Below are 26,125 nucleotides of genomic sequence, written 5' to 3'. Positions count from 1 at the left end.
TCTCGGGGACACCACCCTGCGCGCAGAAAGGAAGGACTCCCAAACCGCCAGACGGAGGCTTCCGCGCGGCCCCAGACCTGACCATCTATGGTCACAGAGCGCACCGAACAAACAGGAAGTGGGGCGAGCTTCCACCTTCCCAGGCCGGGGCAGAGTGAGTGGGGCGGCGGCTGGCATGCCCAGAAACGCGGGGTTGGGCCCGAGCGCCCCCGCCGACCCCCCCGCCGACCCTTCCCCACACCCAGCCTCCGCAGGTCCTCCCGAAACACTGTCCAGAGCAATAGCCTCCCCACGTCACAAACGGGGAAACTGAGGTTTGAACGCCCAGAGGGAGGCGGAGCTTAGCCTTGATCCCCCTCGGAGAGTAGACGGCCGCCCGTGATTCCCGCCCTCAGAGAATCCTCCGGTTTGACCCTATTAGGGACTGAAGGGTTGAACCCCTTCCCGACTACTGTGAAAAGGGACCGGCCTTTGCCAATGAGGCCAAACTGACAGGAGAATTAACCACTCATCTGTCCTCCTTCTCCGGGGGTGGAGCTTAGCCAGTAATTTCGGCCCTTCATTGGTCCGGGCGATTCCGGCAGCTGCGGTTGATAGAAGGGCGTGGCTAGCCTTAGGCACGCCCCCCGTCGCTCCCGCCTTGGGGGCGGGACTCTTTTCCCAGGCTAGTGGGGATTCTCTCTCCCCGGCGTGGCGAGTAGGGGGCGGAGTCAAGAGCGGAGCTGCCAGTCTTCTTCCCCGGTCCCTCCTCTGGGCCGGCGTTTCGGCCGGCGGTTCATTTCCGGTGGGGGTGCCGCGCCCAGTGAGGGCACGGAAGTGGGTCGCGCGAAGATTGCTGGGCGGTTCTTGCCGGAAGTGGAGAGCGGCTGATCGCAGTCCCGAGGTGAGGCAGATCTCTGAGGTGAGTGTGCGTGGCGGGGTAGGGACTATGGTCCCCTCCGCGGCCCACTGGCCCCTGGCGTTGTTAATGACCCTTCTGGCCTAGGCGCATGCGGTGAGCCCCCCTGAGGCGGCCGGCGCCGGGACCCTCAGGCCGACCCGGGATCCTGGGCGCGGTCTCTTGAGGTGGGGCCGCGGTGACCAACTGAGCCAGGCTCTCCTGGGGAGGCCCCTTCCGCTGGACTTCGCGGTTCTGGCCATCAGCCTCAGCGGAGGCCTGATTCCTAAGGTGCTCTGACTGAAGGGAACCTCCGAGACCTTAGAATCTTCTCTATCCCTGGTCTCGCCCCCATTGCTCGGATGGGTAAATTGATCCCCGGAGAGAGGAGGCTGGTCCAAGATCTTACAGCGAGCGACGGAAACAGTCGGAGTCTAGACCTCAGCTCCTTAGATTACCGGCCCCATATCCTTCCCCCGTTCATTTCCCAGGAACCTCTCTCTACCTTGGGGTGGTCTTCCAGTAGGTATCGTCTCGCGGGCAGTTGCAGGTTAAAGGCTACTCGCTGCGTGGAACTTTTTAAAAATGCAGCCTGTTTGGCACACCTGGGCAGTTTTTTTAAAAAGAGAGGATCGGGTTTTTGTGTTTGCAGTCAGAGAGCCTCCCCTTTCTCCTAGTCTATAGCTCTGATCCTGAAAAGCCAAGTTAACTTTGTTGAAGGTGTTGCATACTTCTGGATGTGAAACCAGTTGGCTCAGTTTTGGGCTGGTCCCACTGCCAAGCATCGGTAGCCATAGGCGCTTTGTTTAACTTGTTTGAGCCTCATTTTTGTCATCTTTTAAGTGGAGGTCTCTGCTCACCTCACAGGATTAAATTCAGTGTAACAAATTGTGTTTATTCTTTGTTAGGCACTCGGCCACATCCAGGGAAGGCAGAAACAAAACAAGGCAGACCCTGCCCTCACGGAGCTGACAGTGTTTGCAGGGAATTTAACAAATAATTGTAAATGTGATGAGTGTTAGGAAAGAGGAACAGGGTGCTTTGGCAGTATGTAATGAGGGGCTCAGGAAAATCCATTCTGCAGAAGCAGGGTTTAAGATGAGTTTCGAAGCATGAAGAGCTCAGTGAAGAGAGCATGAGAAACTTAAGGCAGAAGTTAGTATCAGAACTGTCAGTTGAAGCTCTTTATAGGGTTCCCTGTTCAAGTGAAAACCGGAGCAGCCCAGCACATCAATCATTCACCAGCCATTTATTGAGCCCTTGATATGTGTGAGGCACATATTAAATGAGGCATCTAGCCCTGGTGACTAAGAATAAAGTAGTTCTCATGGAGTGGAGGAGGAGGCAGACAAGTAAATCAGGGGTGGCTTACAGTGTCATAGTGTGTGAGCACAGGGCTCTTGAGAGGAGGAATACCTGAGCCAGCTTTCCAGGCTTTAGGGAGGAAATGGGCGGCTAAGTCCTGCAGGATTTGTTTAGCCGTATGGTGAATCTGGAAAAGGGATTTCCAGCCAAAGGGTCCAGTGCAAGGACATGGAATCTGGACATGTGAAAGACCATGACTGGAATTCCAGTAATGCTCAGAGAAGTGGAGGAAGTGGGTGGGGGTGGTTCCCATATGAAGGCCCTTGTAAACTATGCTAAGGAATTTGGAGCTTACCCTGAAAGCTGTGGGGAGGCTTTGCAGGCTCTTATGTAGGAAAATGATGTGGTCAGATTGATGTTTTAGTTCAGCCTGTCAAGGGGGAAGGAACATAATGAGGAAGTAGACCAGTGTTTGGAAGCTTGAACATGGCTTGAACCATGAAGACAATGAGAATGGGAAGGAGGGGAGGGATCAAATTTGAGCAATATTAAAAAGATGGAATCCATAGAGTTGAAGGCTGATTGTTTATGGAAATGAAAAAATAGCAGTAGCCTAGGATGATTGTCTGGTTTTCTGGTTTAGGGAACTGGGTAGCACCATTCACCAATATAGGTACTGTGAGAGGAGGGTCAAGTTGGAGAGGTGCCATGGAAAGAAAATGAATTTTGGACATATTTAGTTTGAGGTGTTTGCAGCACATCTAAGCAAAGGTGTCTAATGAGGTATCTCAACTAGAAGAAAGAGCAAGACAAAGGTGTGGAGGCAGGAGAGGGTTTATATTGTTCAGGGAAGTACTGGAGCCTGGGGTTTGTAGGAGAAGATAAGACCAGAAAAAAAGGTAGGTGCTGCCAGGTTGTGAAGGGCTTTTGATGCCTTGTATGAATGCGTTTGGATTTATTCTGTGGTTGGCATTTTGCTGATTGTTTGACTTGCTGCTGTCCAGTATAAAGAAATTTCTGTTGGAATTTCCCCCCCTTTTTCTTCCCCAGAAATACTTCATCAATCAGATGGACATAATTTATGTTTCAGCAGAGTTTAAATAAAATGGTAACTGTGAAAGTACTTTGTCAAGTACAACCTGTCATGCAAACCAAAAGTGGTGGTATTGTTAAGATTCAGTGAGTGTATTTTTGCCTTGAGGAGGTTAGCTGTTTAGTTTGTAAAATGTTTTGTTTCCAACCTGAAGGATGAACTTTTTTTTCACCCCTTTTCTTGCTTATATATACCTTTGTTTAGTTGCAGTTATTTTTTTAACTAGGGACTGAGCCTTTAAAAAGTGACTTCCTCCTTTCAGTTTTCTGTGAAGTATGGTGAGTCAAAGATTCATTTTACTTAAACAAGCAAATGCAGTGTCATTGAAAGTTGAACCCTCTGGTTTGAAATTTAATCCTGAGATTTGAAATCTGAGGATCCTCAAGCTATATCTTAGCCAGTCCTAGTGATTATTCCTTTGACTTGTCCTCATCAGTTTCTTTCTTTACTTTCTACTAAACTGGCTTTCATATCTATACTTCAGCTTCTCTACCATAACCAGACTACTCTTTTTTTTTTTTTTTTTTTTGGCGGTACGCGGGCCTCTCACTGTTGTGGCCTCTCCCGTTGCGGAGCACAGGCTCCGGACGCGCAGGCTCGGCGGCCATGGCCCACGGGCCCAGCCGCTCCGCGGCATGTGGGATCTTCCTGGACCGGGGCACGAACCTGTGTCCCCTGCATCGGCAGGCGGACTCTCAACCACTGCACCACCAGGGAAGCCCCAGACTACTCTTTTAAAGAGAACCATTTTCATCTTAAGCCTTTACTGGCTTCATTTTCCCAAAGAATCAAGTCTAAACTCTATTGTCCAATTTACAGAGTTCTCCACAGTCAGACCCTCATCTTAGTTTTCACTGGGTGGTACAGAGTGACATTCTAATTTAGAAAGTCCTAAACTATTACATCAGCATTTTATTTGTACCTCTTGCACTACCTTTTGCTCATTATTACATTAGAACAGGGTTTCTCAACCTCAGCATAACTGACATTTTGGGCCAGGTGATTCTTCATTTCATGGGGTTGTCCTGTGCATTGTAGGATTTCAGCAGTATCCCTGGCCTCTACCCATTAGATGCCAGGGGCACTCCCTCAACTGTGACAACCAAAAATGTTTTCAGACATTGCCAAATGTCTCCTGGAGGACAAAATTGCCCCGATTGAGAACAATGCATGAGAAAGTATCATAGCTCTGATTGTGCAGTGTCTTATCTCTCCAACTCAGTTCTCTGAGGGCAGGCTCCATGGCCGTGGTTAGCCCAGTGTATGGCACATGATAAACGCTGGGTACCTTGCAAGGAATAAATCATGGGTTTCACTGAGGCATCAAGAATTATTGTTCATTCAAGGAATTTCTGGGTGGGCCTTGAAGAACTTGCCTTTTTGTGTTTTTTTCCCTCAGAGGATGTGATCTTAATAGAGAAAGGCCATTGTTTAGGCACTCACTAGAAATGAGGTTGGTGTTAGTTGACAGTGCAAGTCAGCAGATTTATATTTCCCCTCTACTGGGGCTATATAAATTCCTGTTTTCTTTGCCTGCATTTAGACAGCTTGGTTTAGTGGATAGGGATTATCATTTATTTTACATTGGATGTAGTTTATGATGTTGTTACTCAAGATTTATTTTGACTGATAAAATTGTTATACAGTTGACCCTTGAACAACATGGATTTGAACTGCGCAGGTCCACTTGTGCGGGCAGATATGGAGGGCTGGCTGTAAAGTTATTGGAGGATTTCCCACTGCACTGAGGGCCAGTGCCCACCCGTATCCCCGTGTTGTTCAAGGGTCGACTGTAGTTTCATCAACCTTAAATTAATGCAGCTCTAGCATTCACCATGAAACTATTTGTTCTTGATATACCATCATGTAAACCTAATAAAAACCATCAACTCTAAAAATACTCCTCAGCTACAGTGCAGCTTTGTTTGCCTTGTATTACCAGACCTGTTGTATCAAATTTTTCTATTCTACTGGAAAGTAGTTATAGTTGAAATGTTTAATGGAAGAAGTGAGCTTGCTTTTTTGTTTTGTTTTTTATTTTTTTTCCCTCCAGAGGTCATTAAAATTCCTACACGTAAGTTAATTATAGACTTGCAGTCGCAGATCTTTTTGTATCTCTAGCTGTAGCTGAATCATGGTTAGGGACAAATGGCATCCTTGAATCTATCTTTATGCATGAGAATGGGAAATGCTGTTCTGTTTACAGCAACTACCAGTTGAAATCAACCAATGCAGTTTTTCCTTACACAATATAAAAGATGCCTGCTGAATGCTTTTATGGTGTTAGTCTTCGTAATATTCCTTGAATGTGAGAGAGAGGGGAGCCCTTGACCACACAAAGTTATCTATTTGCCCCAGAGCATTGAAACAGCTAGTTCTCAAGTCTGACTTCAGCTTGTACACTATTACTAGCTTTACTCACTCCTGGAATTTTAGATGGAGGACCATGTTTAATGGTCAGGAGACAAGTGCTGATATTGGGTAGAATTCTTTCCCTCTGCAGGAGACAGGCCTTTCTTTCTGTTTTAATCTAAACCTCAGGTGGCAGTGACTCAGGCACTAAATGTCATTGGTTTCATCAGAGAAACCAAATGCTTGGGGAAGAACAGTGGCTCCTGATTTGGGTTAGATTTAGATGGCATCTTACTGGGGCAAAGTGGTGTCTGTTCTTTGGTTTCTGGGTTAAATCAGCCAACTTGTAAGTATCCTATTAGCATGTGTAGGTTTTGCTCTGTAGCATGTTAGAGTCTAGTGATGAGAATTTCTATATTGTTAGGAGCAGAACTAACTAATGCCTTATAGTTTAGTGGTAGCTTAGGAGAGATATCCAAGTGGAGCTGTTTTGTTTTGTTGTCTTCTATTATAAAGAAATTATATTACTATGTTAAAAAAATTTTGGAAAACGGGGAAATTGTCTAAAACTCCATCACTCGAATGTGACAAATACTGTAAATTTTGTGTTCTTTTTCAGGTCTTTTTCCACAGTGCATTTAGCTCTTCCCCTGTAATTAGAAGTCTAAGCTAACACAGCATTAAACATCTTCATGCCTATCAGTTTTCCCGTTAGTATTATTTTCTTAGGATAACATCTAGGGAACAGAATTACAAAGCAAAGGCCAACAGAAGCATTTTGAAGCAGATCAGTTGGGCTACCATAGCGTACAGGGTGACTTGTGTAGTTGCTTTCTTTTCGATTTTACTTAAGGGTATGACTTAGAGGAACAACTACCTGACAAAGTAGAAAACATTTTAAGCATAGCAACTTCTTATGAGTCGAAATTCATTCCACTGCCTTAATTGCCTGGTGAGAAGAGGCAAGAACTGCAGGAGTAACCTGGTTCCATTTACTTCTGAATGACAGGCAGAAGGAATTGGGTTGCTTGAATTGTTAGAATGATGAGAATATGAAGCAGCTTTGGCAGGAATCACTGACCATTTCTGATTTTGCTTGGTTTCAGACCACAAAAGAAATTGCTGGAGAATCAAGCTCCTGGTTTCTTTTCGCTCTGCATGATATCCCTCCAAAAGCCTATGCAGTCTCATGACTTTATGATGTTTCCTTGCTGATGACTTTGTAAACATTGATCTCTAGCCTTGATTCTTCCCCAAGCTCATTTCTAACTATTTACTGGACATTCCCACTTGGAAGCTTCATCTTCTGTTCAAACTGTGTATACAAAACTGACCTCATCTTCTTGCCTTAGCTAGAACGTGCCAGAAACCTGTTTTTTCCTATAGTGTCATCATTCTCTTACTCCCCTGGATTTGCAACTCTGGAGTCATCTTTGACTCCCTTCTCTGAATGCTACTGTCACTCAGTAGTTAGTACCACACAGTTAATACTTGTTCTGTGTTTAATGCTTAGTTGTTTTGTGTGACCTCCAAGGGCAGAACCAAGATCAGTGGGTGGAAGTTGCAGGGAGACTGGTTTTGCCTCCATATAAGGAAGAACTTTTAAATACTTTGAGCTATGTGAATGGAATGGGCTGCCTCCAGAAGTCTTGGGTTCTCCACACTGAAGGTGTTTGAATAGAGGCTACCTGACTAATTGCTGAGAATGTTGAAAGGTCTGTTCTGTCATCAGATGGTGCTTTCTAGACTCCCTCCTCATCCTGAGAGCCAATGATTCAGTGGAAGGTAGCTTTGTTGCTCCTGCTAGACTCCCTCAGGGTAGAGAAACTATTTTACTGTTAATTCAGGTGCTGGTCACTTAGCGGCCTAAAAGTGATTATTATTTTCCTTTGCGATAGCAAAAATATTTTTTACAGTACCACTTTTTTTTTTTTTTTTTTGTGGTACGTGGGCCTCTCACCGTTGTGGCCTCTCCCTCTGCGGAGCACAGGCTCCGGACGCGCAGGCTCAGCGGCCATGGCTCACGGGCCCAGCCGCTCCACGGCATGTGGGATCTTCCCGGACCAGGGCACAAACCCGCGTCCCCTGCATTGGCAGGCAGACTCTCAACCACTGCGCCACCAGGGAAGCCCTACAGTACCACTTTTTTGTTTTGCAGCTAGTTGAACAGCTTTCAACCTAATATCTTCCCTTTTTTTCCTCCAAAACCCATGCTATCAGACAGTACTTGTAAAAATTTTGCTTTCGTCATATTATTCCTTCTCTCAAAACCCTTGAATGGCTTCACATTTATCACAACATCAAATTCAAATACTGCCCAGGTTTCAGTGCCCTCCATAACCTAGCCCAGCTTGCTTATTTCCCATGAAACTATGTGGGCTCACCTTCTCACTTTCTGTACATAGCCTTCTTGGTCTCTCTTTGCTTTTGATTGCTCTGGAATGTCTTCCCTTTTTTCTTTTACTTTTTCTGTCAAAATGCCCCACTTCCCTCCTGAAACCTCCTGAGACTACCTTTAGTCCTCATTGATTTCTTCTCCAAGCATGTAGTCATTTATACTATATAATTCAGGGCCATACAACATTCTGCAAAGAAAAAGCTCCACTGTATTAGCTGGTAACTTTAACTTTTCCCAATCCAAATGAAATTAGTTAATCTCTAACAGAACTTTAAAAAATATAGTCTTCAGTATTTAGTCCATTGGTATTTCATTTGCGTTGCCCTTCCCAATAAGAATGAAAGCTTCTAGAGGGCAGAGACCGCGGGTCTTCTGTTTCTTCAGTAGCTGTCACAATGCTAAGGACTTTCGTGTTATGAGTGTCTTCTGTGTGCCAGGTTGTTCTAGGTGCTGCAGATTTTGGGGGTGGGGGCAGCTGGGGGAGCGGGGTGGGGAGAATGGATAAATTGCCATGTTTCTGGAGCCTGTATTCTATTACATGGTATGCAGCAATAACATTTTACATTTGAACTGCATTTTAAGGCTCCCGAAGTAACTACTCATCTATAAAACCAACTCCTTTGATCCTTACATCTCTGTGTGCTAAGTGAGGGTCCATTAAATGACTATCCTAAACTTACACAGTTAATACGTGGCAGAATTGGGACTTAAACCTTGGTCTCCTGAATCCAAGTTTTATTTAGACTTGGGTAATTAGGACTGCCTCTCCTTCTGAAGCTTTTATGATGAATGCTTAAATAGTTGGGAATCTGCACCTTCATTTACGGAGGCTTACATATAGTTCTTGGCTACTGTCAGTCAGAAATGGCAGGGAGCAAGATTAGGCAGAGCTATAGTTTTCTGCTCTGGCAATTCTGTATTCTTGGGAAAAACCTTATTTTAAATATTTGCTTTCCAAACATGTGTCGTCTACTGAATGTGAAAAAATATTGGCCTCCATTGAGGAAACTGAGAGCAGAGGAATTGAAAGCTGCTAATAATGTGCCTAAAGACACCATAAAGAGACCTTGAACCCACAGTGCTGTGCTTAGCAAACAGCTGGGGCTGCATGCTGTGATGAACCGGTTAGTCACTTAATTGCTTAAAAGAGCCTCAGAAAATTTGTGCTCAAGGTTAGGTTCTCTCCCACCGGTTGTTTGATACCTAGCAGGCTTTTTAACTTCTGTCAGTTTCTTCATTCTAAAGATGGGGATCAGTATCTTTATAATATATGTCACAGAATTATTTTAAGTCTCAAAAGAAGCAGCAGTTTGATGATATAAAGCACCTACAACTCTAAGGGAGTTCTGTTTTTAATTAATATTATATCATCTAATAAACAAGGTTATCTGCCTTATGGCACTTGGTTTGAAGATCTCTATATCAATTTAATTTCTGCCCAAGAAGGCAGCGTTTATTTGAAAGATGGGAATGTTTGCTAGAGCCTACAAACAGGCAAAAAAAAATGTGTTTTTTTTTTAAAGAAAGGAACCCCCCCCCCACACACACACACACACTTCTCCCCAGATTTGACACAGAGAGGAGATAACCAGACTTGCGTTGAGGGGAGAAGGGGGTAAAGGCACTTATGTATTTATTTTTCCCAAGGACCTTTATTAACCTATTGTATTTATAGTGCCTACCATGTTTATAGTACTGGAATTACAAAGGCAAGACATGGTCTCTTCTGTAGGGTGACTGATTGCCTGTTGACTATTAAATGATTTTAAACCAGTGTGTTAAAGTGTGGTAGAGATAAGTACACAATGATATGTGGGAGCACATATTGGAAATGCTTCTTGGGGAGGTCATACCTTGGCTGAGACTGAATGGACAGTAGGAATTCTGGAGAGGGGGCAGATTGAGAAGGGAAAACATACCAAACTGGAAAAGCTTCCTAGAGGAGGTGACACCTTAGCTGAATCTGAAAAAGGCAGTAGGAGTTATGAGAAAAGGAACAGGTTGGGAAGGGAAAGCAGCCAAGCAGAGTGGATAGCACTGTAAAGGCTCAAAAGTGAGAGAAAGCATAACTCTTTCTGGAAAATGCAGGTAGTTCTGGGTTGCCGTAGAATGTTGAGGAAAGGTGTGGCAGGAGATAAAACTGGCAGAGTAGTAGGAAATAAAGCAGGGCCAATTTATGGAAACCCTTGCTTGGACTTTACTCTGAATCACTGTGGTAATAAGGAGAATGGATAAAGAGGGTTTGTAACTGGAATTAGAGGAGACTAGTGAGGAGGTTATTGCAGTAATCTAGGCAAAGTCATGATGACCGAATTTTTATCAATCAGGATGAAGACAGGGGCATCTATTTATGATATGCAAGATAGAGCCTATGGATTTTGATGACTGATGAGATTAGTAAGGAGGTCATTTAGTTAATGTTTATGGAATCCTAACCATTTTTCAGGACTGAGCGAGCCAGTCACTTCCACATGTATTTCCTCATTTATTCTCACTATAGCCCTTTGGATTTTATATTGTTGTTGTCCCTGTTTTACAAATAAGGAAGCTGAGGTTGAGAAAGTTTGGTAACACTGAGACACAGAGCCAGTGAGTACCACTATTCAAACTCCCAGTCTCTCTGACTTCTTTAAAGAACAACACTCTTTTTTTTTTTTTTTTCTGCGGTACGCGGGCCTCTCACTGTTGTGGCCTCTCCCGTTGCAGAGCACAGGCTCCGGACACGCAGGCCCAGCAGCCGTGGCTCACGGGCCCAGCCGCTCTGCGGCATGTGGGATCCCCCCAGTCCGGGGCACGAACCGTGTCCCCTGCATCGGCAGGCGGACTCTCAACCACTGCGCCACCAGGGAAGCCCCAAGAACAACAATCTTAACCACTATACTGTACTGCTTAACAGTTTCCAGGTTACTATCTTGATTGCTGGTAGTGCTGGATTACTGAGACAGTGAGTCTGGGGGAGCAGTGCTAGGGAAAATGATGAGTTCTGTTTTGGACATTTCAGATGTCCTTTGGGACATCCAGGTAGAGATGTCTAGGTGGAATTCTGAATCCCAGAAGGATGGCCTGAGCTGGATACACTGCTCTGGGAGTTGTTAGTCTATAGGTGGTTGTGGTGGTATCACTCAGCAAGTGGACTGGATAGTAACGCGATAATGGTAGTTGACAGCTTTGGAGTGGACATGACCACCTAAAGAACGAATATGCATACATAAAGAATAAGACAAGGTGTGTCTTTTGGTCCTTCAATTCTAGACACTCTTTCCCATAACATCTCAAATTTAACTCTACCCCCACCAAAAACAAAAAACTAGGAACTCTTCTCCTATATTTGATTTGTGGTGGAATGAGATTAGCTATAATGATAGCTGTTTTGTCTTTTCTCATTCTGCTTAAGTTAAACAGCAGAACCATAGCTTGTTTAGCATTGAAAGCTTAAAGTACAAGTAAAAGATGGAAAAGAAGGAACCAAAATCCATGAAGCTGTATTATTAAGCTTTTCAGATTGGTAAGTATTCACGAACCCTGGCAGCCTTTAGAGATGCTTGTACTGTGTTATCATGTTCACACTGGCCGGAACTTATAGTATCCATTATGTCCGAAGGAACATGTTTTATAACAGAATGGGTGGTATTTATTAATGCAAGGTAGCTTGGGAGTTTATTGCAGTCACTGCCTTTTCCCCTGGGATTTAGAGTGTGGTGGATTATATGTGTCTGTCCCTGGATAGTATCCAGAATGAACAGGGCAGCAGTTTGGATATTTGGGTGATTGTGCCATAACATAAGGGAGAGTATATTGGATACTTCTAGTCTGCTCCATAGTCTGTTCCATTTTGAGTAGAGTACAGATTTGGAGGCTTCTGCTACCTCTTCAGGCCGGCGAATGGAAAGGTTTATTTGGTTCGCATTCTTATTTTTTTCCTTGATTCTTTTTTAAACAACATTCTCTGGCAAATCACCGGGCTCTGAGAGATCAGAGCCTGTACACGGAAAAGAATGGACAGGGATGATATTGTCTTCCTTAGTTTATCTTTTGAGTTGCTTCTCTCTTCCACAGGGAAGACAATGTGTGTTAAATGAGATATTCTGTCATGTAGCTGTCTTTGAGGGAATTATAATTGCTATGGTCATTTTAGGTGGCTTCAAGGGAGTTGAGTTCATTCGGCTTCAGTTGCCTGAATAAATTAACGCTTTGAAATGACATCTCTCCAAGTCAAGTCTTTGATTGTGATTACACTGACTGATTTTTATGAGATCACCTATAATCTAAAGCACTTTATGTCGATGTATATTGATAACATTAACACTCATTTATGTATATTTGTGGGTAACTTTCAGAACCCTTGTTTCTGGAGTTCTGGGATACTATACTTCAGGTTCATTAACTTCTAAAATATTTATTGAACACCTTCTACCTGCCAGGTAGTGGTCTAGATGGTAGAGGATAAACTTGTTTAGGAAACAAACCAGAGAAGGTCCCTTCTCTTTTGGAGCTTACTTTCTTTAGGATATTAGACATTGAATGAGGCTAGTTCAGATAAGTTGGTACTTGTGAAAGATCTGTAACAAGCTCTCTGGGTGTGTCTGTTCTCCTTCCCTGATGCGTATCCAGATCCTACCCACCTTCATTTGAAGCCGGCTCAATTGGAAGCTTTGCCATAATAGCCTTATCTGATCCTTCCAGCTGATATATTCTTCCCCTCTCTGAAATCCTGTGTTATTCTCTCTGCAACTTATGTCACCTTAATTTTTTTTTTCTATTTGTTTTACAGTCGTTAGTGCACATGTAAAGTCTTCTCTATTAGACTGTAAGTTATTGGGGGCAGGATAAATACCCTATTCATCTTGGTTTTGGGCATTCCATATGTAGGCAGCAGGATGTTGTAGGAAAAAACACAAAACTTAGAGCCATAAGGCTTGAATTTGAGGACTGGCTTCCCTACCAGCTAACTGTGAGACTATAGGCAAGTCATTTAACTTCACTGAAATTGTTTCCTATCTCTGAGAGTATAGTAATTATCTTTCCATTCCTAAATAGTTGTTGAGAGGCTTAAACTGAGATAATATATGAGACTGTACTTTGTAAATTCTAAATTCTTACACAAATATTTATTTGGTGATATCCAGTAAGTATTTGAATGAGTAAGCATTTGCTTTCAGTTAACACTGTTTCCTGGGTAGTTCTTTTGCTTAATGAAGTCTCTATGATTTTGCAAATATGCTAGACTATCTTCCATCTTATTTTACTGTAAAATGATTCTGTTCCTCAGAATTGGCATCCTCTTCACTCCCAGGGTATTCTTTTTTTCTTTTCTCCCTAGGTTCTATGTAATATTAAAACAACAAATGACATTTGATCTGTTTCAGCAGGTGCTACATTATGGCTGACATGCAAAATCTGGTAGAAAGGTTGGAGAGAGCAGTGGGCCGCCTGGAGGCAGTCTCCCAGGCCTCTGACATGCACTGTGGGTATGCAGACAGTGCTGCAAAAGGTAAGCAGCATACAAGCCAGCAGAATACCTTGAGTGGTGAATACTTGGTGTCCTGGCCGGAAATTCTTCTGTCGCAGTATATTCCTTCCTTTGGAGCTAACTCCCTAAAACGTTTAATCTAGAAAGTTCATTGCCTATAATTCGTTATTGCTGTGAACGGATAAGGGAGGAAGTGACTTGTGCAGGGAGGCCTGTGGTTAAGTTATTTTAACACGAGAACTTCCTGCTTGTGTGATATTTCCTGTTCTTTCTTTAGCAAAATGACTCTAGTATAAGTCAAATGACAAGTGATATTAAATTTCCTCTCTCCAGACAATTGGCAAATTGGCCATTTTGCACATGCCCAATTGAGTCAGAATGTTAGAGCTAAAAGGAACCTTGAGGGGGATCATTTTGTTTATTTTCATTCTATTGGTAAAGAAAATAAAGCCCAGCAAGAAAACGGGACTTAGCCAGGGTCGCACAAGAAGTTAATGGTGGTTCTGGAGCTAGAACACAGGCTCCTGACTCATGCTCCAGCCTTCTGTTTACTGTGTTACCTTGCCTCTCTGCTTTCATATGGAAGTGCCTTTAACAAATCCTCTTTCTGATGTGTGACCAATTCTTCGTGGTGTGTCTGTCTTCAGCAGGAACGACTCCATATGTGCAAGCATTTGACTCACTCTTGGCCGGTCCTGTGGCAGAGTACCTCAAGATCAGTAAAGAGATTGGGGGAGATGTGCAGAAGCATGTAAGGAGGTTTGGCCCCTTTTTCCCTCTTTTAAGGACTGGTGGCTTTCTTCAGATCCTACTCATTCTTGGTTGAAGAGCCCCTTGAGAGGCTCCTGGCTCCTTCTCTTCTACCTGCACTGAGGAACTCAGTCCATGCACTGGAACATTTCCTCAGGTTTTTCCAGGCTCCCTGCTTTTATCACATATTCCGCATGGGCTTCTTTTCTACAGATAGTTTGCTTCGTGCATAAAATGTGGCTTGGTTCATCTTTATAGTGAGAACATGCTACCAGTCTGATCCCAGTGTGTTATATAACCAAGCCTGGGGTGGCTTATTCAAAGGAGTCATCATCATGACTTAGCATTTATAAAACTAAGCATGGTACTTATGCTAAAGCTATGCTAATGTGAGTTATTTTCATACTTAGCCCACAGTACGAATGTGAAGTAGGCAATGACAGGTGCCTCTCCACCAACCTCCCTTCATGTGCTGCTACCCACGTTGTCATCCCCGCCCCTACTCTGTCTCTCTCTCTGAGACCCAGAATCCTCCTGCTAGTCTCTAAGTGATCCTTTGTCAGCAAGAACCATGTTTAGGATCTTCCTGACCCGTCAGCAAAACTGGTTGCTTGATCTTCGGAAGAGCTATTTGGAGCCTCTTATATACCATCTGTTGGCAATGGTGTTAACTCTAGAGGGTGGGACTGGGACTTAGATAGGAGTGTGGGGCTTGCATTTTTACTTTATACAGTAGGTCACATTTGAAAAGGTTTTAAAACGTATCACTTTTATATATATTTTTTTACTTTTATATTTTAAAAATACAAATCCAGAAAAAATATATGACTTGAATTTGAATTTTTGTATTTGTAGTGCTTATAGCCTCATGTTTCTTAAACGCTTGGTCATGACCTTCAGTAAGAAATACATATTTGTGGGACTTCCCTGGTGGTCCAGTGGTTAAGACACTGCACTTCCACTGCAGGGGGCATGAGTTCGATCCCTGGTTGGGGAACTAAGATCCTGCATGCCGCACAGCGCAGCCAAAAAAAAGAAAGAAAAAGAAAAAAAAGAAATGCATATTTGTAGCTAAGATATAAGTTTCACATTATGCTACTTGTGTTGCACTTTTTTTTTTGGAAATAATTTCCAGTTGATGTATTGCACTCATTGTTCTATTCTCCTTCACTTAATAAAGTGCAGGTTATGGGGTCACAAAGTTGATTTAATTACCTGTGATAGGTCATGGTCCAACATTTGAAAAATAGCTTTAACACAAAGGAGTAAATACCTTGAGAATTTGAGGCATAAATTTAGGTTTTTGCTTTAACTCTTACCTCTAGTTCTTGAGAACAGATTTGGGAGGGCGGGGGAGGTGATGAGAGGTAAGAGGGATTTTCAGTGCACTTCATATCGCACTGCATGTTCAGTTGCTGACTTGACTTCATCGAAAGCTAGCCCCAATTATCTTCATTTCCAACTCTGGATTATATCTCTGATTAGTTCCAGCAGGAATAATGATATATTAGTCTGCCATCAGTCCCAAGAATCAGGAGTACTTGAAGAAATCAACATGAAGTGCCTGGGTTGCTACCAGAGTACATGCAAGTGGAGGTTTCAGGTTATTCTTACCAGGACCTCTCCAGTTGTAAAGTGTCATTGATAGCTGATTCTTCTCCTTTCCTCTCCTTTTCAGGCGGAGATGGTCCACACGGGTCTGAAGTTGGAGCGAGCGCTCTTGGTTACAGCCTCTCAATGCCAGCAGCCAGCAGGCGTAAGTTCATTACTAGTTGGTTTGATGCACAGGACAGGTTGAGAGCTTTCTGCTAAGCTATCACAACATGCTAAGATAGACCTACTAGGCTCATGTATGTTCACACCAAGTCCCAGAGGGAGAGTCAGATTTTAAGCGCCACTGTGGGAATGTGCCATTGAGTATATATTTATTGGGCTCTAATGGCTTTTTTTCTATCACTTTACTTAGGACTGTAGTTATCCCTGGGACTTTGCTGCTTCTCTCAATAGACATTCTTAGCCCAAATTCATCATATTGTCCCTTATGCCCTTTGGGACCCAGAGAGTGGTTCTCTTGCTCCACTATGGGTGGGCTTAGTAAGGCTGCTGGGGAGATCCTAAAACTCCTAAAGCACTGCTTATCCCTTCACCCTTCAGTGGTTAGGCATCTCTCTTTAACTTTATTCCTACCTCAAGATTTTATGCTGCCACAAGTATGAAAATAAATTAGAGAAAATTTAGATTTTTCTCAGAGCCAAACATTTTAGTTTTGTTTCATTTCTTCTTTTTGCATTTGGCTTTCCTAGGCAGAAGGCTAATAAAATAAGTCTTCCTACTAATGCTGTATTAAAACCTGTGAACCCTTGGCATGCCTAAATAATGTAAAAATAGCGTAAGATAATGTTAAATATGTTAGACTCTAATTTTTAATCTGTCTCGAATAGTTAAAGCATTTTGTCTAAACCTTTTTGCCAAGCCCACACTTTCCACAACAAATCAGGCAGCTGAGACATTATTATCTTTCCCTTGCTTTAGATCGAGGATTGGCAGACTGTAGTCTACAGGCCAAATCTGGCCTGACACCTATTTTAAATGAAGTTTTTTTTGGAACACAGCCATGTCCATTCTTTTAAGTATTGTCTGTTGCTGCTTTGTGCACTACAACGGCAGAGTTGAAAAATAGCAACAGAGACTGTATGGCCTGCAAAGCCAGAAATATTTACAGTCTGGCTCTTTACAGAAAGTTTGCCGACTCCTGCTTTAGACTGTTCTCATGCTAAGATCTGAGAAATGAGATGTTCAGGAAACCAAGCTTCGGATGAAAACACAGAAACACAAGATTCATCCATTTTGCTAAGCTGTCTGCTCAAGTGCCAAGCCCTCTAATTGCATTTGATTCAACAGATCTCTTCTCAGCAGCTGCTATATGGCTAGCAGCGTGTTGAGGGCTATACGGATTATAAAAGAGGGCTAAGACAAAGCCCTTGTCTTTGAAGAATCAATGACAAAGAAAATCATGTTTACATGGGTCCATTAATAAATTGTGCTGGTGTGTGATAAGGTGCCAGAATTGGTTATGCTGACGATAGATGCTGTAGGAGGCCGGTGTGGTTGGTGGAGTGCTGTCCCTCATGACGCAGAGGAGCACACGGACAGATGGAAAGAGAGGAGCCCAGAAATGAACTAGTGTCTGCTGTTAGTGGGACAGAAAAGAGGCAAGTGGCAGAAACGGTAGAATTTTGTGGTACAGCTGGAGTATGGGTCCTGATCATGAAGAACCACAAAATCCAGCCTGGGTAGTTAGAGCTGTCTAAGGAGAGTGAGATGATGAGCAGTATTGTAGCCGTGTGAATCTTTGCAAGATAAATACAGAGTTTATTTGCATGCTGTTGTAGTTCGTGAAGAATTCTTGCCTTGAGGATCAGAGTTGAGCAACATAAAGGCTTCTATAAAAATACACTAACCTCAGTCTTTTCTTGCATCTTTTTCAAGAATAAGCTTTCCGATTTGTTGGCACCCATCTCCGAGCAGATCCAAGAAGTGATAACCTTTCGGGAGAAGAACAGAGGCAGCAAGTTGTTCAATCACCTGTCAGGTGTCAGCGAAAGTATCCAGGCCCTGGGCTGGGTGGCTATGGTGAGCGGCACAGCTTCCATGGGAGGGAAGGGACAGATTGAAAGAGGCAAGGTGATATGGCTGGAGAGGCCCCAAGTCACTGACAGCTTCTCTTTTTCTAGGCTCCCAAGCCTGGTCCCTATGTGAAGGAAATGAATGATGCTGCCATGTTTTATACAAACCGAGTCCTCAAGGAGTACAAAGATGTGTAAGTCCAGCCTGTCCTCAAGGGGTAAAGGACAAACCCAGCTGGTTACTTGCTGGAGTAGTGCTTTGTGTTAAGTTAAGACTGCCTTTGGCTGCTGTGTTGGTTCTCTTATCTCAGGGCTGCTTTTTGGAAAGTTTGATAGATATTGGCTCATAGAAGCTGTATTTGCAAGCAGGAAGTGTTTCTGTTTCCTCTTCTGCTTTTTCTCCAGGGTTTGTAGAGGACTTTTTTTTTTTTTGCAGTACGCGGGCCTCTCGCTGTTGTGGCCTCTCCCATTGCGGAGCACAGGCTCTGGACGCACAGGCCCAGCGGCCATGGCTCACGGGCCCAGCCACTGCGCAGCGTGTGGGATCTTCCCAGACTGGGGCACGAACCCATGTCCCCCGCATCGGCAGGCAGACTCTCAACCACTGCGCCACCAGGGAAGCCCTGTAGAGGACTTTCGAGTCTTCTCATCCTTACCCTTCCAGGTTTAGGAGGTAAAATGGTCTAATGCCCTTTTATTTGCCTGTGTGGTCAAGATTTTGTTCCTTTGTTGAAAACTTCTAACTGGCCCAGTTGCAAAAGATTCAGTAAGATTTACTAGAAAATTACCCTGACTATTCACGTGGTCAGGTAAAGTGAGATGAAGGCTGCCTGACCACTGCAGGTATTGCACAAGGGGAGTCATTGTATGTCCAACCACACGTGGCCACCAGTGTCTACTTCTCCATTGCTGGCTTTGAGCTGGAGTGACTGCAGGCAGGTATTACTTAGCTGCATAAATCTCCAAACCCTTCCTTTCTTCCGTCCATCATCAGTTATCCAACATCTGTGAAGGAATAAGCCTTCATGTGGGTGAAAAATGTCCCAGAACACCAGGCTGCTCCGTGATCCTTCCAGTAACCTGGGATTAAGCATCACAGTGTTTTCATTATACTCCACCATATACTCTGCAATTCACAGTTGAGGAAATTAGGCTTTATGCTAAACAATCATAAACTCTTCCAGCTAATAATGTATAAGAAGAGAGGAGGACTTCCCTGGTGGCGCAGTGGTTAAGAATCCACCTGCCAATGCAGGGGACACAGGTTTGATCCCTGGTTGGGGAAGATCCCACATGCCGCAGAGCAGCTAAGCCCATGCGCCACAACTACTGAGCCTGTGCTCTAGAGCCCACGAGCCACAACTGCTGAGCCTGTGTGCCACAACTACTGAAGCCCACGGGCCTAGAGCTGGCAGTCTGCAACAAGAGAAGCCACCGCAATGAGAAGCCCACGCACCGCAACGAAGAGTAGCCTCCCACTTGCCACTACTAGAGATAGCCCACGTGCAGCAATGAAGACCCAAACGCAGCCAAAAAAATTTTTTTAACTTTTTTTTTAAATTAGAGAGAGAGAGGAGACTTGAACTATAGTGCAGTGCTGTTTCTATAATTTAATACTGACTATTTCCTCCTAACAGAAGTTTTTATTTTTAATTTCTTAGGAGGAGGGCATACTTTTGACATAAGGCTTATGCTATAAGGCACTTGAGTTTCTTGGAGTCCTAGAGATCCACAGTGATGCTCGAGAGACCTCTCTACCATGGCTTCATGCACAGAATGTTTGCTTTTATCAGTTTTGTATATTAGGTTCTGCCTAAGGTCTACTTTGAAATAGTGGTTTTGCTACTTTTAAAAAATGTTTGAGGAATACTGCTGTAAGAGATAGAAAGATATAATCTGGAGTCCCTATCCATATGGACTTTGGTCTAATTAGGGTAAGAGAATAGGTTCAAAAAAAGAAGGAAAGCTCAGTTACGCCAAACGCCACAGGCAAGAGAATGTGAGTTCACAGATAGGAGGGGATCTGGAATCACTATTGTAATGTACCCTGACTGCCTGTGATGAGTTCTTCTTTAATTCTCCCAGGGATAAGAAGCATGTGGACTGGGTCAAAGCTTACTTGAGTATATGGACAGAGCTGCAGGCTTACATTAAGGAGTTCCATGCCACTGGCCTGGCCTGGAGCAAAACGGTGAGTGCTCCTCCCCTCCCTTCATCGCTCCAGGAAACCTCCAGGATCTGCAGGTTTCTTAGACTTTAGCACTACCAAGGTCTAAGAAGGAATGTTAGTCTTCACAGTGGAGGGTAGAAAGAAAAAGGAGAGAAGGAAAGGGGAAAAAGAGTAAAGAAAGCAAGGGTCAGAGAAGGAATAGTCAGTTCTATTCAGCGTCAGTAAACATGGGTCAGGGACAATGATTGGGCTGGAAGGAGAGATAGATGAATGAGTTACACTGTGCCAGCCCTCAAGAAGCTTAAAAATACAGATACGAAACCCCACTTCAAATCACCAAGCTAAGTGCTATAATAAAGGTACACACTACAGAGTATGAAGAAGAGAATGATTCTCACTGGGAGAGACTGTACTTTGAAGAGGTATACTCAGACTTTTCAGGTATAGGACAGAAGTGGGAGAAATGGGAATACTAGTAAACAGCAAAGCTTAAACAAAGTAAATGCAGAGTAAGTGTAGAGATTGGTCATCTGGCTTCAATAAGGAGAGAGAGTCACATATTTAGGAGGAAAGGCTGGAAAGGAAGGTAGTTGAGACCTTTAGACTTTATAATAGGTGATAAGTAACTATCAGAGGTATTTGAGCAAGAGAGTGATAATGATCCTATTTGTCCTTAAAAGAGTCTTAGCATATAGGTTAGGGGTAAGGGCTTATGCTCAGACTATGGAAGTGCTCATGGCGCTAGGGGCTGGTACAAAAAAGAATGAGATATAACCAAGGTAATAAACTGATTTAATGAGATCGAGGGGGTTGGAAGACTCAAAGAAGATTGAATGGTCAAGCTTGGTTGATAATATCTCTCACTGAAATAGAGACATGGGTGTGATGGTGAAATCAGTCTTGGACTTTGTGAGTCTGAGGCACCAGTGACACACTAAGTAAGTATTTAGAACTATAGGTTCAGAGCTGGAATTAGGTAGAGGCCAATGGAAAAATGTGAAGGTTGAAAAACAGAGTTGAGTTGGATCCTTGGGAAAGGGTGAGAAGGAATAAAGCCAAGTTGGGTGTGGGTAGGGAGCATTAATCATTGCATCAAGGGCCACAGTGGGTACCCCATGTATCTTGGACACATGCAGGGCCCTACTGGGGATGGTACAGAGGGGAAGAGACGCTGACTGTGTTACCTGCACTTACTGTTCCAGGGGCCTGTGGCAAAAGAACTGAGTGGATTGCCATCGGGACCCTCTGCTGGATCGGGTCCTCCTCCCCCCCCCACCAGGCCCACCTCCCCCTCCAGCCCCCACCAGTTCAGGCTCAGATGAGTCTGCTTCACGCTTAGCACTGTTTGCACAGATTAATCAGGGGGAGAGCATCACACATGGTAAGTGAATGCTTTGGCAAGAAGAGTTGGTGAATAAATTGTTTTGGCAAGAACTTACCAACTAGAGACCTGACAGTCTGTAAACCAGAACCGTGGTTTGTATATGGGAGATTCATTTGGGGTGTCACATTCCTTCAGGTTGCCTAAAGGGATAGCAGAGCTGGCTCAAATGGAAATTGACAATGGCTCATTATAGTTGGGGGAATCTCTCTCCCCAGAGGAAAGTGATTTAATATTAGGGGGCATATACAGAGTAACTACCCTGTGGTGCCAAGACGTGGTGCTGGCAGTTTTCCCTAGAGGTTTTTCCCAGTTACCGTGTGGTCTCTTCAGGAGGTCATCTTGGAGGGGGTGGTTCACGTCCTCAGAGGGTGTATGTTAGGCATATGGAAAATTTGCGTAAGAATGACCTGATGTTGGTGTAGAGAAAGTAGACACCCTTATACACAGTAGGTGGAAGTCTAAATTATACAGCAGTCTCCTAGGAATCTACCTATAAAAACACTGAAAGAACAACTTTTATACATTGTTGTTCACAGTAGCTAAAAATGGTGTAACAACCTGTATATCCCACTGTAAGAGAAATGGTTAACTGTGGTATGTTCCTCTTGACGCAATACTATGCAGCCATTAAATCTTTTTCTGCAGTGAACCATGCAGTGTTTAGGAGTGGTGGAGCTGAAACGCCAGTATTGGTTATATAGATTGGGCCGTGTCCACAAGCAAGGCACGTGTCAGCCTGTTGAGGGTGATTATCGAATGTTTTTCCTTAAAAAAAAGATATTTTTATTTATTTATTAAATATATTTATTTACTTATTTTTGGCTGTGTTGAGTCTTCGTGCTGCACTCAGGCTTTCTCTAGTTGGGGCGAGTGGGGGCTACTCTTTGTTGCGGTGCACAGGCTTCTCATTGCGGTGGCTTCTCTTGTTGCGGAGCACGGGCTCTAGACGCGTGGGCTTCAGTAGTTGTGGCATGTGGGCGCAGTAGTTGTGGCTCACGGGCTCTAGAGTGCAGACTCAGTAGTTGTGGCGCATGGGCTTAGTTGCTCCGCGGCATGTGGGATCTTCCCGGACCAGGGCTCGAAACCATGTCCCCTGCATTGGCAGGCGGATTCTTAACCACTGCGCCACCAGGGAAGCCCCCAAAAAAGATATTGTTAGAAACTATAGGTTAACTTGAGAAAATTTTTATTGTGTTAATTGGTTAAACCAAATTTCTTAACAGTGTGCATGCTTATATCTAAATAAAAAACAACTATGAATAGAAAAATTATTGGAAGGGGAGTTTCAAATGCTAACACTGATTGGAGGTCGTAGGTTAGCTGTGAGGGTTCTTTTCCTTTTACCAAATTTTCTTTATTATCACATACTACTTTTTCTTCCTCTGTTGCTTTAAAAACTATGTACGTATTTTGTGAGTATATACTGATACTTAGTATGTCTTTCTAGATCTTTTTACATACCCATCCCCCCATACACACACATTCCACTTTTTTTATTTTTTAAGTGGAACTTTATAATTTAATCTTGGGGTAGAAGAAAAATTATAAAAGTGCTTCTCCAAAGCTGTGTGTGAGAGAACATCTCAAAGGCTCTGGTTTGGGGCTTTGAATTTTTTCTTAAGGATCAGTTTAACTTCTGATAGCAGAAGTTGGTTATTGCCTCAGCCCAAAGCCCTGGTATGAAGGACAGGAACAAGGCAGCTGTTGTTCTTACAGCCCTGAAACATGTATCTGATGACTTGAAGACTCACAAGAACCCTGCCTTGAAGGCTCAGAGTGCTCCAGTACGAAGTGGCCCCAAACCATTCTCTGCATCTAAACCAGGAGTCAGTCCTTCCCCCAAACCAGTCACAAAGAAGGAGCCAGCTCTACTTGAACTGGAGGGCAAGAAGTGGAGAGTGGTGAGTTAAAAATGCCAGAACTGGGGGAACAAGGAGTGGGGACAAAGCGATTAAACGGAGCACAGCCAAATGAGTACAGGGTTCTGGCTTAGATTGCAAGAATGAAAGTTTGGCATAGTCTGTGTTTTGGGGTGGCATGTGCTTAATGATGAGATTCCTAAAAGGGGTATCTCTTTAACAGGAAAATCAGGAGAATGTTTCCAACCTGGTGATAGATGACACAGAGCTGAAACAGGTGGCTTACATATTCAAGTGTGTCAACTCAACATTGCAAATCAAGGGCAAAATTAACTCCATTACAGTAGGTGAGTTCTTGTTGTTGACCTAGGCAGGCTCTGTCCTAGAGCTTGTCCCTATTTCTAGAGATTCTTAAATTCTTAATTCTTAAATCGAGTACTTTCCTTTAAAGTTATACTGTTGACCCGCTCCCTTTCTTCTCCTAGATAACTGTAAGAAACTCGGTCTGGTGTTCGATGACGTGGTGGGCATTGTGGAGATAATCAATAGTAGGGATGTCAAAGTTCAGGTAACTTGATACTTGGCTCCTTCCTTTAGTCCCTGAGGAATTAATTGAAAGAGACACAGCCGACCCACAGATGTTGCTATGGTGGGAATCTGACTCTACAGAGTCTGTAAGCTGAGCTGCTTTGGATGTGGCAGGAAGAGTTGGCCCTTATCACGAGCTCTTTCCAGTACCCATTCTCACCCGCCCCTAGTATCCAGTATCTTGTACACCTGTGAGTTTTTCATGTAATCCCGTGAAACAGTGAAAGCTTTTCCCACAGCTAACTTGTTCTGCTGGCTGCTGGGACTCAGTGCTCTTGGTTTCCCCTGCAGGTAATGGGTAAAGTGCCAACCATTTCCATCAACAAAACAGATGGCTGCCACGTTTACCTGAGCAAGAATTCACTGGATTGTGAGATAGTCAGTGCCAAATCTTCTGAGATGAATGTCCTCATTCCTACAGAAGGCGATGACTTCGTAAGTTCCTTGATCTCTTTAGTAGTATGGTCTGAAATCAGAAGGGACTGAAGACTTGCGTTGGAGGAGAAGTCTTCCAACGCAGCTGATGGACACTCTGCACCAAGTGGGTGCAGCCCAGCAGTGCACACCTCAGGCACAGACACATGAGGTAGTCCCACGAAGTAGACCCCCAAAGGAGGGTGGTTTCTGCCTTTCTTAGGCAGAGCAGATGCTCAGGGTAGTCAAAAAGGAATGGGATTGAATCACAGCACCCTATCGAGCTGGTGCCGTGAAGCCATACACATTCCCATCTACGCCTCATAGGTTTAACGGTCTGCAAGGTCACTGATCAGTGAACAGTAAGAAACAGACTCAAACCTACATCTGTCTAGCTTTGGAGCCTTTGTTCTCGTTCCTACACTGCGCTGCTGCTTCACTGTCAGCGGTGGGGGAGGTGGTCTGGAAGATGTGGCGCTGCTAGTGCGCTGCCAGTTCCACGGCCTTGCTTTCTCAGGTGGATTCAGTTTCTCTCTCATTACATCCTACTTGCTCTCAGAGTTTAGTGCGAGCAAGCATTGGGAGAAAGTTAAGATTTAATTAACCCCAGGGTATTGCCTAGCTTGGGTTTAAACCTGTTGTTTCTTTATTTGCAGAATGAGTTCCCAGTCCCTGAGCAGTTCAAGACCGTATGGAATGGGCGGAAGTTGGTCACCACAGTGACAGAAATTGCTGGATAAGCGAAGTGCCACTGGGTTCTTTGCCCTCTCCCTCACACCGTGGGACAAATCTGTATCAAGACGGTTCTTTTTTAGATTTCCTCTACCTTTCTGCTCTTAAACTGCTTCTCTGCTTTGAGAAGCACAGCTACCTGCCTTCACTGAAATATACCTCAGGCTGAGATTTGGGGTGGGATAGCAGGTCTTTGATCTTCTGCAGGAAGGTGCAGCTTTTCCGTATCAGCTCAACCATACAGCCAGTCCATTTTTCAGGAACTGCACATCAGGACAGGTGTGTTTTAGCTTTCAGCCTTTGGGGTTATTTGACCAACAAATAGTCTTCGGGGAAGGATAAAGCAGTCCCCAGGAATTAACAGATCACAATGTTCACACAAGTTAATCTTTTTCTAACAATGAGCGTGAAGGTAGCAGAAGCTGGTGTGATCCTAGTTGGTTCTCCTAACTTAAACTAATTTTCACTATTGACAAGTGAGGCAAGGGTTTGCACGGGACCAAAGGCTGAAGCTTGGCCATCTAGCATTCCAAGCAAAATGATTTCCTGTAAGCATTCCTTTTCTTCTGCATTCCATCCTGCATCTGCCCGAACCTGAGATAGTAGGTTGTCCTGTGTTAGCTGCTGTGGTGGTGCCCTGCACCCAGGCCAGCTAAAGGAGTCTTGGACCCTTCCTCTCTCTGGGGCCCCTGCCCAGCACCTTCCTACAGAGATGACTTAAAAAGAGAGAAAAAAAAAGGAAAACCACACCATTCCCAGGAATCTGGCTTCCCTTCCTCCTTCCATGCTGGGTGTCCATCATCCGTCTTCATTGCTTCCTTGCCCTGTCATGCTCAACAGCTTTTGGCTTCTGTCTGGGCACCTGAACAGAGGACTAAAATCTCCATTGCAGGCTGGTTTTAGGTCTTGTGTAAAAATCTTGCACAGCATTGCTAATGTAAATTTCAGTTTTTCCTCTAGGACAAACACTTTACCAAAATATGCAACTTCTTTTGGTGGGAAGAGAGATTGTCCTGTGATTTCTACCCATTTCCTGAGGCCTGCGGAAATGAACCTTTATGTACTTAAAGTTATACAGAAAATAGAATAAAATTAATACCAAACTTG

General features: G+C 44.0%; 1 protein-coding gene across 1 annotated transcript; it reads left to right on the top strand.

Annotated features, from left to right (window-relative positions):
• Window positions 1-788: 788 nt before the first annotated feature.
• CAP1 (cyclase associated actin cytoskeleton regulatory protein 1) lies at window positions 789-26,125 on the top strand. The gene is given in 14 exon segments (XM_027108974.1): window positions 789-901; window positions 13,395-13,516; window positions 14,143-14,246; window positions 15,924-16,001; window positions 17,735-17,878; window positions 17,980-18,065; window positions 19,957-20,062; window positions 21,244-21,308; window positions 21,310-21,422; window positions 23,142-23,326; window positions 23,508-23,631; window positions 23,770-23,852; window positions 24,164-24,307; window positions 24,943-26,125. Coding segments are annotated over 13 exon segments (1,428 nt in total). The 5' UTR covers window positions 789-901; window positions 13,395-13,404; the 3' UTR covers window positions 25,027-26,125.

Source organism: Aethalodelphis obliquidens, unplaced genomic scaffold, assembly GCF_003676395.1.
Source record: "Aethalodelphis obliquidens isolate GAN/ISIS:26980383/991018 unplaced genomic scaffold, ASM367639v1 scaffold9, whole genome shotgun sequence".
NCBI lineage: Eukaryota > Metazoa > Chordata > Mammalia > Artiodactyla > Delphinidae > Aethalodelphis > Aethalodelphis obliquidens.
This window is presented reverse-complemented; position numbering and strand designations above follow the sequence as displayed.